The sequence below is a fragment of the Labrus mixtus genome, chromosome 19, assembly GCF_963584025.1.
Source record: "Labrus mixtus chromosome 19, fLabMix1.1, whole genome shotgun sequence".
Taxonomy (NCBI): domain Eukaryota; kingdom Metazoa; phylum Chordata; class Actinopteri; order Labriformes; family Labridae; genus Labrus; species Labrus mixtus.
The window spans coordinates 7,297,964-7,310,947 of record NC_083630.1 but is presented as its reverse complement, the minus strand read 5'-3'; the positions used below and the strand labels follow the sequence as shown (position 1 = coordinate 7,310,947).

The 12,984-nt window shown below is 39.9% G+C and overlaps 1 protein-coding gene across 1 annotated transcript; it reads left to right on the top strand.

Moving 5' to 3' along the window:
• The first annotated feature begins 1,022 nt into the window (after positions 1–1,022).
• Positions 1,023–12,773, top strand: ipo4 (importin 4). The gene is made up of 30 exons (XM_061064201.1): positions 1,023–1,197; positions 1,445–1,531; positions 1,633–1,712; positions 1,808–1,849; positions 2,022–2,151; positions 3,083–3,262; positions 3,427–3,492; positions 3,575–3,676; positions 3,805–3,888; positions 4,673–4,828; positions 4,951–5,004; positions 5,233–5,342; positions 5,480–5,588; positions 5,830–5,959; positions 6,178–6,291; positions 6,527–6,640; positions 6,817–6,940; positions 7,188–7,299; positions 7,396–7,520; positions 7,613–7,690; positions 7,924–7,981; positions 8,445–8,550; positions 8,777–8,970; positions 9,209–9,259; positions 9,358–9,483; positions 9,926–10,152; positions 10,251–10,383; positions 10,521–10,625; positions 11,424–11,493; positions 12,253–12,773. Exons 1-30 carry the CDS (start codon positions 1,132–1,134, stop codon positions 12,381–12,383), a joined length of 3,264 nt encoding a protein of 1,087 aa, XP_060920184.1. The 5' UTR covers positions 1,023–1,131; the 3' UTR covers positions 12,384–12,773.
• Positions 12,774–12,984: the final 211 nt, after the last annotated feature.

Genomic DNA, 12,984 nt, shown 5'->3' with positions numbered 1-12,984 from the left:
CAGTCCAAGTGGTTGTTTGTGTTCCCCCTACTTGGTCGTATTGACTTGGTAATGAGTCAGTTAGTGATGTAATGCTACGAGAACAGGGAGTGTAATAGGAACATTAGCATTTCCACTGATCTCTGCCTGGAAAGGGCGTGTTTGTGTGATCTTGAATGGGCCAAGATATACAGAAGGGGAGATGATAGTTTGGGTGTGTATAGGGGTTGTGCAGTTCATTAGCATTGGTATGTGCTAAGGGTATTGCAGACTGGCCTTTGCTGGTAAGGCACTGAAATGTGTGGTATTGTGAGTTTTGTAAAATCACGGTTAGAGAAAAAAGAACCTTCTGGCAGCATATCTTTGGAAGGTGTTTAACCCGTCCATGAAGTATCTAAAACAGTAAACCAATTACACAGTAGATGTTAAAGTATATTTTTCATTTTTTAAATCTATTTTTTTTTGTACATTCTTAATTTTTCTTTTTTATTTAAATTGTACTGTGTTCACTTTTTGTTTGCAATCTTTGCTCTTTGCTGCGGTAACAATGTAAATTTCCCCGTTGTGGGATAAATAAAGGATTATCTTATTTTGAACAGTTTCAATTAATCTTGATGTAATGTTCTGCAGCAGGCCGACCTTTGTATCTGACAGAATTAGTTTAAACTAGTCTTTAAAAATAAATATCAGATGATTAAATAATGTTATTGAAAGTTCTTTATTTACATTTTAAATGTGTCGAAGTTTAATTTGGAATATTTTTTTAAATGAAGTTACATGATGTCCTCCTCTCCGGTAGTCGGCGCTGTTTGTATGAATCACACTGATCGGTTCCGGTCTCTTTAACTGAACTCACATGGAACTCCGGGCCGGTTCTGCTCCGCGTGCTGGCAGTTGAAGCGCTAACGGAGCCGCAGGGTGCTGTTTGAATCAGTTGAACTACCGTTACTGTCTCTTCGTCGACAGAGCTCCTCGTGCCTCTGATTATCTCTGTTTGTGCTCCGTGGACACTCCGTGGACACACCGTGGACACACCGTGGACACTTATTGACAGGTGTAGTGTCGGGACGTCGTTGGATATTACCGCTGCACGGAGGAAAAACTAATTAATCTGGTTTAGTTACAATATTAACGTTAAGAGTTGAACCGGAGATGACAGAAGAACTTGAACACATTCTGTCACAGCTGACTCAGCCCGACAATGCAGTCATTCAGCAGGTAACGAAACACTTTGTTAACTTTTCATTTACCTGTGAGGACAAAACTTTCAGTTAACAGGTTTGAACGGTCAGACTAACTTGTCATCTGTCAGTTAAGAAACATTTTAATCTTTATATCTTCATAGATTTTAATATAAATAACAATGTGATGTTACTTTGTGATGCTTTGTGCTTAAAGGATTCTGTTTCATGTGAGAAGCACAGTAAAGTATTTGTGGTGACCTGTCTGTTTTATCTCCCTTTAGGCCACAGCCCAGCTGAAACAGGCTTTTAAAAACCCGGGGATTATACCAGCTCTGTGTGCTGTGATGAGCGGCTCACAAAACCCGCAGGTATTGTGTTGTATCTGACAGAGAGAGATTGTCTGTGTCAGCGCTTGCCCCCCCCCTGTGTAAATCTTTATAAACTACCTTTAACTGATTTGACCTCTTAGAACCGTCAGTCGGCTGCAGTGATGCTGAGGTTAAGAGTGAAGAAACACTGGAAGAAGATCAGCCCCAACGACAGAGAGAGGTTCGCCATTCACTTTCTGCTGGATCATTTTACATTGTTGGAATGAACATTGGGTGGAAACAGGGTGGTAATTGTGATTGTTTTTCCCCACACAGCCTCAAGGTGGTGGTGTTGCAGGCCTTCATGCAGGAAACAGAGTAAGCTAGTTTGACTTTACATCAATAATGAGCTTGTCTAAATCATCCAGTTTTCTTCTATTGATGTAAATTACACTTTCAATGTTACCTGAAGTTTGATGGCCATACATGTGCATATGAGTTGGAAAAGTCATACACGTCCATTTATGCCCATGAATCTTTTATTTTGCAGGCACACAGTGCAGCACTCCCTCTCCCAGCTGTGTGCTGTGATGGTAAAGCATGAGACACCGGACAGCTGGCCTGCTCTACTTCAGCTGCTCAATCAATCCACCAAAAGCAGCAACCCTAATGATAGACAGGTATCCTGGGATTTATTTAAAAAAAAACTAGAAATGTTTGTATTAAGACTTAAGGCCTTTGCACACTGAGTCCGTTTTTTTTTTCCGGATTAGTTTTTTGGATCCCTAATTCGAAAATAAACAACATGCACAGACACATTGCATACTGAGTCCGCTGGATTTATTTTTCCATTAATTGCAAAAATTTGCAGTATAACAGATAATGTTTGAATCTGTGAAGTTGATTTTGTTTTACTTTCACTCCTTGAAAAAAAAACGGGGTTCGTCCACATGAAAACAAAACAAGAGCGAGGAGAGTTTCACCTGTTGTTGAACAGCTGCACAATTATCCCAATCGCTTCCAGTATGTCAGTGGTCCAGTTTGGTCCACTGACTACCAATTAGCAATTGATCCTGAACAGTGGCTGATGTTTGTGGTGGGGACAGTACAGACACCCATGCATACACACACACAGAAATGGATCCAAAAAAACGCTGACAATCGAACCTGTTCCGAAAATAATATTGACAGACGAAAGTTTTGGAGTCGGTGTATGAACATAATTGAAGTAACATTTTCACAAGTTATTTTTTTTGGCCTTTTTGCCTTTTATAGGATCGGACAGCTTAAGAGAAACAGGAAATGTTGGGAGGAGAGAGTGGGGGATGACATGCAGCAAAGGGCCGAGGTCAGATTTGAACCCACAGCTGCTGCGACAAGGACTATATCCTCCGTACATGGGGTGATCAAGACTTAACCACTAGGCTATAGGCGCACTGTTTCTTTTTTTTTTTAATGTGCGTCAATTTCGGACAAAAAAAACTGACTCGTAGTGCAATGGCCTTTTTGCATGACAGCCTATTTACCCATTGTGGTTACCCACTAATTAATATATCAATTGTTTCACATTGTGAAAAAAACATTTGAAAATGAACACTTCCCTTCTAACAGATTGGTCTTCTGCTGCTGAATAAAGTGATTGAGTCCAACCCCGAGCCTTTCAAGCCTCACTACTGCCAGCTGCTCCAGCTGTTCAGCACTGTACTACAGGACCACAACAACCCAACAGCCTTGTACTACTGCATCCTCTCCCTCACAGCAATCACTGCATACACTGGCACAGAAGAGATGGTGAGGCAGTGCTACTGGTTTAAGTGATGCATTAACTATTGATAAATCAGAGATAAAGTGTATATGTAGTGTTGTCTTCAGAGACATAAACTGTATCTTAAATTGCAATTTTGAACATGTTGAAGACACCTTTTAAAGACTAATGTGATTTTGCTGCCTTACAGAGCCAGATGCGATCTATCATTCCAAGTGTGATTGTTGCTTTGAAACATCTAATCAAGGCAGATCAGGTAAATTGATTTATGTTAAAATAATGAATGTTTATGTTTTTAGATAAATGGTTTTAATGGATATCTGTATGTTTGTTTACAGGACAAAGCTAGTGAGGCCATGGAAGTGTTTAATGAGCTCATGGAGAGTGAGGTCTCCATTATTGTCCCTCATATTGCTGATATGGTCCACTTCTGTTTGGAGGTGGGAACTAAATGTTTGTCTTTAATTTTCAATGTTGATTATTAAATTTATTCTGAACTTCAAGATTTTATTTATATGGCTTCAAATAAGATAACACTTCAGAACTCTTATGTAAATGTTTGTTTCAGGCTGGTGGTGACGTCGCTCTGAACGACTCCTTGCGTGTGAAAGCACTCTCTTGCATCATCTTTCTGATCAAGCTGAAGAGCAAGGTAATGTCCCCCATCAGCTGCTGTGAAATAAGTTTCTCTCCCCCTGTAATATTAAGGGATGGGATTTTTCCAGATTTATCCGGAATTCTGTATTTTCCTACCTGAAATGTTTACCTCATGAGACTAGAATTATGTATGACATTGTCTCCCACACATATATTCTGCAGGTCTCCCAAGAGCTGGCTTAGTATATTTGACAACCGTTGTTGAATCTTTTTTTGATCCGTATAGAATTACCACCCAAGATCGCTGAACTAACTAAATTCCCCCTCCTACCGCTCGAGTTTGTCATTAAAAAATTCTGGGATATTTCTGTATATGTGCCATAGCATCACCAAATCTTCTTCTTTTATCATAGCGGAGTAAAACAGCTCATGTGACACAGATGACCTAGTGGTTAGGTTGTGTGCTGTGTACTGAGGTTATTGTCATGAAGTGGACGGCCCGGGTTCAAGTCCGACCTGTGGCTCCTTTCTTGTATGTCATTCCCCACTCTCTCTGTCTACCTGGTTTTCTACTCTACTAAGCCACCCCAAAAATCCTTTAAAAATGTACATAGCATTAACTGCCCACATTTCAAAACCTAAATGTTGTATATTTCATTTTAACACAATATTCAGATCTGGTGAATTTGTATTATTTATGATTGATTGAATGCAAAAAAGAAGAGAGAATATACGTTTGGGTATCTGTCTACCTTCACAAACTATCAGCTAGGCTAAGGAATGTTGTTTTATTAAAAACAACAACAATGAAGATCTCTGTCTTTCTCTGTTCTATGTAGACGGTGATGAAGCAGAAGCTGCTGAATCCCATCCTGCAGGCCATTTTCCCTGTGCTGGTTGCGGCCCCCCCGCCTGGTGAGCAGGATCCAGATGATGAGGAGGATGAGAGTGGAGATGGCACAGACAATGACAATCCCAAACACTGTGCTGCTCAGGTATCAAATGTTATTTTAGTCAGTATATGTTCTAAATTTGTTTAAGAACTTGGCCTTTGCAACAACTTGAATGAGATTTGCAATAAATTCTAAACTCTGAGGTGTTTTTGGGTTATTTCCAGATAATCGACACCATGGCCCTCCATATGCCTCCTGAAAAACTTTTTCAACAACTGGTAAGTCATCGTAAGGCCTTTGTTAATAACCCACATCTGTAAATTAGAGAGAACTTTCTTTAAGTTTTGTTTTCTTGGCTGTTGTGTTTGGCGTTTTCTTCAACAAGTAGTTGAATGATGTAACTCAGTGATTTAAAGGAATCACTAAAAGCAGATTTGAATCATTAAACGAACCTGAATCAGTCACCCTCCTCTTGTCCATACAAATCCTTGTGTCCTGTGTTATAGATGCCATTCACTCATGCCTGCCTTGCCAGTGATGATCCCTACCAGAAGAAGGGCGGTCTCCTGTGTCTTGCTGTACTGGCTGAAGGATGTGCTGACTACATACGTACCAAGTTTGTGAAAAAAATCCATGCCTCTTTCTTTCTTTCTTTCTTTATGAAAAAGTGTCTTGAGATAACACTTGTTATGAGTTGACACTTTACAAATAATGACTGATTGATTGATTGACTATTTGTCACTTTTGTTGAAGGATGCTGTCATCAGTGCTGCAGACGGTCTGCCAGAGTCTTTCTGATAGTAATCAGGTGGTACGCAGTGCCAGCCTTTTTGCCCTTGGACAGTTCTCTGAACATTTACAGGTTAGTCGACCTGCACCTCTGACAGACTCTTCGATCTGTTGTTTAGATTTTTTTTTAAAAAGGTGATTAATATTTTATACTTTATGTGGGAGTGAAGAAAAAATGTAGTCAAATATCACATCTCTTGTCATTCACTCAATTTGATACATATTACTTCTTAAGTAGTTCATTAAAAAAAAGTTTAAAAAAAAAGACCCTGTTCTTCAGTTGTTGACTTTGTTTCCCCCTAATTTCTTTCCAGCCTGAAGTCAGCAAGTACTGTGCAGAGTTGATGCCTTTGCTGCTGGGCTACCTGTCATCCTTGAACCAGGCCAATGTCGGCCATGTTACCAAGGCTTTTTATGCCTTAGAGAACTTTATGGAGAACCTGGGTAAGTCCAAAACATGTTATCTGGAAACAACTTGCACAAAACAATCGGCATACATTGCAAGAAAGAAAATCTATCTTTTATGATACTATGTTTCTTATTTAAGGTTTCTTCTGATTCTCTCTTTAAAATGTTGCATCATACATTGTTAAGCCCAGGATTTTGTCATCCATAACATATTCAGCATACTACTTGTCCCCTTTTCTTTTTTTGCAAATCAGGATCTGATATTGAGCCTTACCTGCCCACCCTGATGGAAACTATGTTGTCTGCCCTCAACAACACGGACAACCTCAAAATAAAAGAGCTTGCTGTGTCTGCCATAGGTGCCATTGGTAAGAAGCTTTTTCTATTCAAAATCCTAAAATTAAGTTTCAGGTCTTTTTTCATACTTCGGCATTGTTCAGTTTTCCTCTAAAAATAATCAAAAGCAACTTAACTGATCATTTGAGCATCAGTTTGCTATTGAACCTAAGAAAGAAGCGTTGTTGTCCCCTACAATTTGCTAAATAAATGGGGTCTCTGCTTTGTCATAATAAATGGGCGTATCGTGAATGATTTTCTTAACAGCCAGTGCTGCAAAGGAGCTTCTGGTTCCCTACTTTCCACCAGTTATTGAAAGCCTGAAGGGCTTCTTGACAACCACAACAGAGGAGATGAGGTCGCTGCAGACTCAGTCCTTGGGTAAGTAAACCCAAAGGAAAAAATGTGATGTTTCTTTATTTTTAGCAAATGACATCGACTCTGGTTGCATTTGTCAGTTTTGTTTGACTCTGTTAGAGCAACAAGCAAATATTGTATTTCACAAAAAAAGCTGGAATGATGAAGGCATGTCAATAATTTTTTGTTTTTGTCCTTAGATACTCTCTCAGTGCTAGCCCGTACCATCGGTAAAGATGTATTCAGTCCTCTTGCTGCAGAGTGTGTTCAGCTGGGCCTTAACCTCACTGACACCATTGATGATCCTGACTTGAGGCGTTGCACGTATGTTACTCAGTTTGTACAATTGTTGTTGTGTGTGTCTACAACAGTCCATAAAAGAGTGTGTCAGTTAAAGGCAAAAACTACCAAACAATAAACACCCAATAAATATGTATGTTTCATTACAAACATGTATTCACTTATTGTTGTTAGTATTTGGTGAAAAAATAGAAGATAATAAATGATATCGTAATTAACTTCTTTTATATGTAACCTTTCCTTTACCTCTCCCTGCACTTCCCTCTATCAGGTACACTCTGTACTCTGCTGTATCCACAGTTAGTCCAGAGTGCCTGACTCCTCACCTCACTGCCATTACAACAGTTATGCTGCTCGCCCTCAAGTCCAATGAAGGGATAACGGTATTAAGCTTCTAAACAGCACAAATATACACGTTGTCCAAAGTATACATGGAAACATAGTGATTTACTTCTTGATATCCTCTCTCATCTATTGAGGCACACCTTGAGGAAGACAAGACATTTGTCCTGCTGGATGAAGATGACGATGATGACCATGAAGAGAAAGCTGATGATCAAATTCTGGAGGAGGAACCTGAGACAGATGTTCATGATGTTGCAGGGTACATCACATGTAAACATCATGAATATATATTGACTAACGTTGCTTGGCAAACGACTGCTCATACTCTGATTCTGCTTTTCCACCTGTTAGGTTCAGTGTAGAAAACGCCTACATCGATGAGAAGGAAGATGCCTGTGAGGCACTGGGAGAGATTGCCTTCAGCACTGGGTAACATAAAAATTCACACTGGATTACAGCCTGCAGTCATTAGATATGTTTGTGTCCAAGATTTTAATATTATAGGTAATAGAAATGGGTAATTTTTAATTTATTTTTCTGTCTCACATTGATACATATGTTCATGTATAGGCACAATAGTTACTCTTCTTCTTTCTCTGACTTATCTATTGAGTGTGTGTTTGTATGTTCTTAATTGTTATTGCTGCGTTTCTCCCTCGCAGTGCTGCCTTCCAGCCCTTCCTGGAGTCCAGCTTCCAGCAGGTTTACGAGTTGAGAGATGTGAGTTATTCTGTCTGGCTGCTCATTCCAGTCGTCCCTCTCTGTCTAATGATCTGTAAAGGGCACTCTGGGGTCTGTGTGTGCGCATACATTTTGTCTCTACAGGTCTGTGTCAGTATGGAGATTGATAAAGCCAGTCTTGAACTCTGAACTCTTGAACTTTTATATTCGCCTGAAGTCACTTTAAAAGTGTATTCAGTAAAGCAACTTTTTTGTAAATAAAAAAGAAAGTCCAGTTATCTTGATTTGACCTAATCTGATGTATCATCCTCATATCATCCTTCTTAAGTTTTCATCAACAAACTCTGGGTCAAAATCACCTAGAATGGTTGACACTTCTTCTCAGTACACCATTAACCCTGTGGATTGGTGTTGTTTATTTACTCTGTAAAACAACAGTCATTGTGTATAGTGCTATAACTTAATACATTTTGTATCCTCTCTTAATGTTCTCTAACTCTAGTTTCCCCATGAGGACGTCCGCAGGTCAGCCTTTGGAGCCATGGGCCAGTTTTGCCGATCTCAGTGCATAGTTTGGAGGGAGAATCCCACTGAGGCCAACCACCAGGGTAAAGCCTCTGTCCTAAGGAACTCTACTTTCCTTTACTATTTTGAGGTGCTGCTTTCTGCTAGAGTGGGGCTCATCTGCTTTAAATAAATACTCTCAGATCATTTATTATTCCATAGAGTAAGGTAGAGGGCAGCTAATTTAGTAAGTTTGTGTTGAAGAGTTATGTTTCCTTTGTTTACATTTACTTAATCTTCTCTTTTTCTCATCTTATATCCCTCCCCAAGCCCTACTGAAGTTGCTGGATGTGGTGCTTCCTTGCTTTGTGGAAGCTGTGCGAACAGAGCCCGAGCGCCAAGTCGTAATGGGCGTGTTGGAAACCTTGAACAATGTCGTCAAAACTTGCAAAGAAGAGGTTTTCAAAAACCCTTCACGCCTTAAACAGATCAGCCATGTCATCCGTGATGTCCTTAAGAAAAAGGTAAGAAGGAGAAGACTGATGGGGATAGGGAGTTAACTTTGTCTGTAACATGGGAGATCAAATGTCTGTAAATTTGGTCCTATGGAATGTGCCGCTATGGTTAACAGCATATCTGCACTGAAATGCTAGTAATGCTCCTCAGTGTTGTTGCAACAACCTTATGCGAACACATGGGTGAATTTTCTTCACAATGACCTTTAATGAATGAGGCCCGTTTTTTTTCTTTCTGTCTGCTTAGACTGTTTGTCAGGATGGTGGTGGTGATGAAGCTGAAGATGAAGACCAACAGGTTGGCTGCTCAAATTAAAGCGATATATTCTTCAGTGTCACCAGAGGCATCTTTTATCCTCATAACTGTCCATTTACCAAGTCTTCTTCCTTTTTCAGGCAGAGTATGATGCCATGCTCCAAGAGTTTGCTGGGGAGGGAATTCCCCTTGTGGCTTCTTCCGTACCTGCAGACAGCTTTGCCCCTTTCCTGAACGACCTGCTTCCTCTCATCATGAGCAAAGCTGTGAGTCTTGGCCTACTGAGAGCAAGATATCAACAAAGGTGGAATTATTCAGACACATTTCAGCTCCAAACTGGACGATTTGGAGGAATAATGGCAGCAAGAAGGATATAAACCTTTTATAACTACAGGTTTAAGCTAGTTTAAACTCCGACTTTGAAACGCTTCTATGTAAAATTAATTTGAATAGTTGGAAAAAAATCTTTATAGACACTTTGTAAAATAATAAAAAGCATTGCACCTTCTTTTATCATCAATTGTTCCGTCTTCCTGTCTGCATACTTAAGTGCATTGGGAATACAGCACTCATCTAGAATCTACAACTAAGGACTTGTGTAGGACCAACGTGTGTAGGGTACAATCCTTTGACAATAAGCCAGGGTAATGTTTTAAAAGATTTCTTTTTGTGCATAAACACTGATTCATTTTCTGTTCCTTTCAAAAGAAACCTACATGCACAGTGGCAGACCGGTCCTTCTCTTTGGGTACGATTGGCGAAGTCCTGCAGGCCCTGGTGAGTGTGTCCGGGGGCCGGGGAGTGGCAGGCAGACTGTCCACTCGTATGCTCCCTGTGCTCGTAGCCGGAGTAAGGGACAGTGACCCTGAAGTTCGCAACAACAGCGTATTTGGACTGGGATGTCTGGCTCAGGCCGCTGGATCCATCGTTGTATCGTATCCTTCTGAACTGTGTGTTTCTGGTAGTGTGTGTACTGGGTGTGTTGTGAATGAATACATCACATAGGGTTGTTCCTTAGTAAAGCAATCACCAGAGACTATCCCATGATGCTGTCTGTGTTTTCTAACATGCTCTCCAAAGAGTCAGACCTCAGGGTGATTGACAACCTGTGTGGTGCGCTCTGCAGGATGATCATGAGCAACGTGGAAGCCGTCCCTCTTGAGCAGGTATACTTACATCTTACACCACTAAGTTGAGGTGGCCTTTTTTTTTTTGCCAGTAAACATTCTGTACTGCTGTCAACACATTCTCAAATACAGGAAATTCATTACAAACTCGTCTCACATGATTTGTTCAATGACAGGTAATTCCTGCTCTGGTGGATAATCTGCCCCTTAAAGAAGACATGGAGGAAAACAAGACTGTGTTCAGCTGTCTGGCTATGCTCTACACACACAGTCCTGCCCTGGTACAGTACAAACCGCAATAACACCTGGTTCTACAATTTCTGTGTGGAGTAATGTGTGTTAGGATAATGGCTCCATTGGGCTCCAAGCCACTCTAACCATGACAAAAATACCAAGTACAGAAACGAAATGCTTTCTGCCCCGTATCAGGCACAGAAAAATGTTCTCCTGCTTTTCAGAAAACTGTATTTGCAGTTTAGTTTGAATTCTGATATTCAGGATAGTTCATAGGGACATTGTGCCAAGTGGTAGAATTACTTCAGCTGTATTCATAGTTAAAAACTCTCCATTGCTTCTTCACATGCCTGAAAGCGGTATGTCAGTGATTGTATTTTTCTTTTTGAAACATCAGCACAGACAAAAAGATGTTTCTAGTTTTTGAGTCTGGAACAGCTCTTAAAGTGTTTTGATTCCCAGCATGTGCTTTAAATTTGGAATACAGATTAGGCCAATCCTTCAGTCACTTTTTATAGAATTTATTATTTATATATATACAGCATTGCCTCAACACATCATGCAGACATACAGCATATTTTCATTCTGTAGATCATGCAATCCTAAAGACTTTTGACAAAAGTTAGAAAATAGACCTAAGTCCAACAAAGAGATGATGAAATGAATACAAACTTGAACATTAGATTAAATAACAATAATTAGTTTGTAAGTAATAATATAAGCTTCTGTAAAAATCCTGAATTTTTTGCCCCTTAAATGTATGAGGTCATTATTGTGTTCATTAGGTCCATTGACTTGGACACTGATGTCAAACATTGTTATATTAAATGTGTTTTCACTTTCAGGTTGTGAAGGTTATGAAGCCCATAGTGGCTTCTTCCCCTCATGTCCTCGGCAACAAGAAAGTTGATGAAGGTGACGATTTCTTTGGTAGTATTCAGAATTATCAATAGCCCGTTTTTATTTTCAATCACCCACTTAAAGCAACAATATGTAGGAATTCAGAGTTGAATTGAGAATTGAGTTTAGGCACCCACCAAAAATCTGAGTGCAACTGCACTGTCATAAAGCCCACAGTGCTGTTCTACCCCCCCCCCCCCCCCCCCCCCCCTCACAGACAATGTGCTTTTGTTGACAAACAGAGGGGCGGAGTTTTGGCTTAAGATGGCTTTATTTATCTATTGCAAACCTGAGACATAACTTAGGTAAAATGTCTTACGGCACCCAGTAAATCTGTTTAACATGAGACAACAACACAGATAACAATACAGTTATCAACAATAACAATACTTCCTCTTGGCCTCAACCATTGTATCAAACAGAGACGAGCTAACTGGCTCGTGCCGTAAAGCCGCACATACTTCTATACTGCTAAACTTACAAAGTGCTATAAGCAGACAGCGGGGCGATCTGTGCTAATCTCACTGTTGAAAGTTGTTATAGTATTAGAACGACTTTGAAACTACTTTTTTTAACATGGATTTGACATATTGTTGCTTTAAAGTGATATGAATACTCAAACTCGTTTGTTTGTGCATTTTGAGTGAAAAACGTAGAGAATCAAAAAGATACAATCTCTTTCCCCTCACTGATCATCTTCAGTCAGTCTCTGTATAACACTCATTGCTTTTTATTGATCTTCTGTTGTTGTTTTTTTTCACCTTTCTGCCACAGACTCCCAGAACATTTTGGCCATGCTGATGAAAAAATTTGCTCAGCACCACTCTGCCGACTTCCAAGCAGCTATGACCTCACTTCCTCGAGACCAGCAGGCCAAAATAAGTGCAACCATCTCTGGCTCGTAGCCCTCGCACATCCTTCCACTCTCTAAAGCCAGGAAGAAATGTTAGATTTTATACTGTAGGTGGAAAATGGGACAGTTTATGGAGACCTTTCCTGAAATTGATCTAAAAACAGCACTTCAACCAATCTAATATAGTTATTATCAAATTTGGACGTTCAGCCTCTGAGTGTTAATTTTTAATTTATTTGCTAACATGCATGAAATGTTGAAGTTTTATTATTTTAAGAGTTACGTTTTACCATCCTTTGTTGTCAGCATTGTGTTCAGTTTCTGTTATTCCTCTAGTGTGCTCATGTGAATTGTTACTGTCTCCCTTTTTCCACTGTTTGTTCAGATGTATGGCTTTATTGTATGAGTGTGAAGCAATAAATTTATCTCCAGATGAAAGTCATTTTCATTCTGATCACTCTGTATAAGTCAGTAGACTTGAAACGTTTGATCAGTATGCGATCTCTCCTAGTGTGGACTTACAGAGCTCTATCTGCTGCTTCAAAGGGGTTCTCTAAAGGGCCGATACTGCAGCTGTGTGTTGAGTGAACTCTGGCAGAAATACTGCAGTCAAACTCCCAGAGCTCTCTCTGACTAACTGGACAGGCTGAACA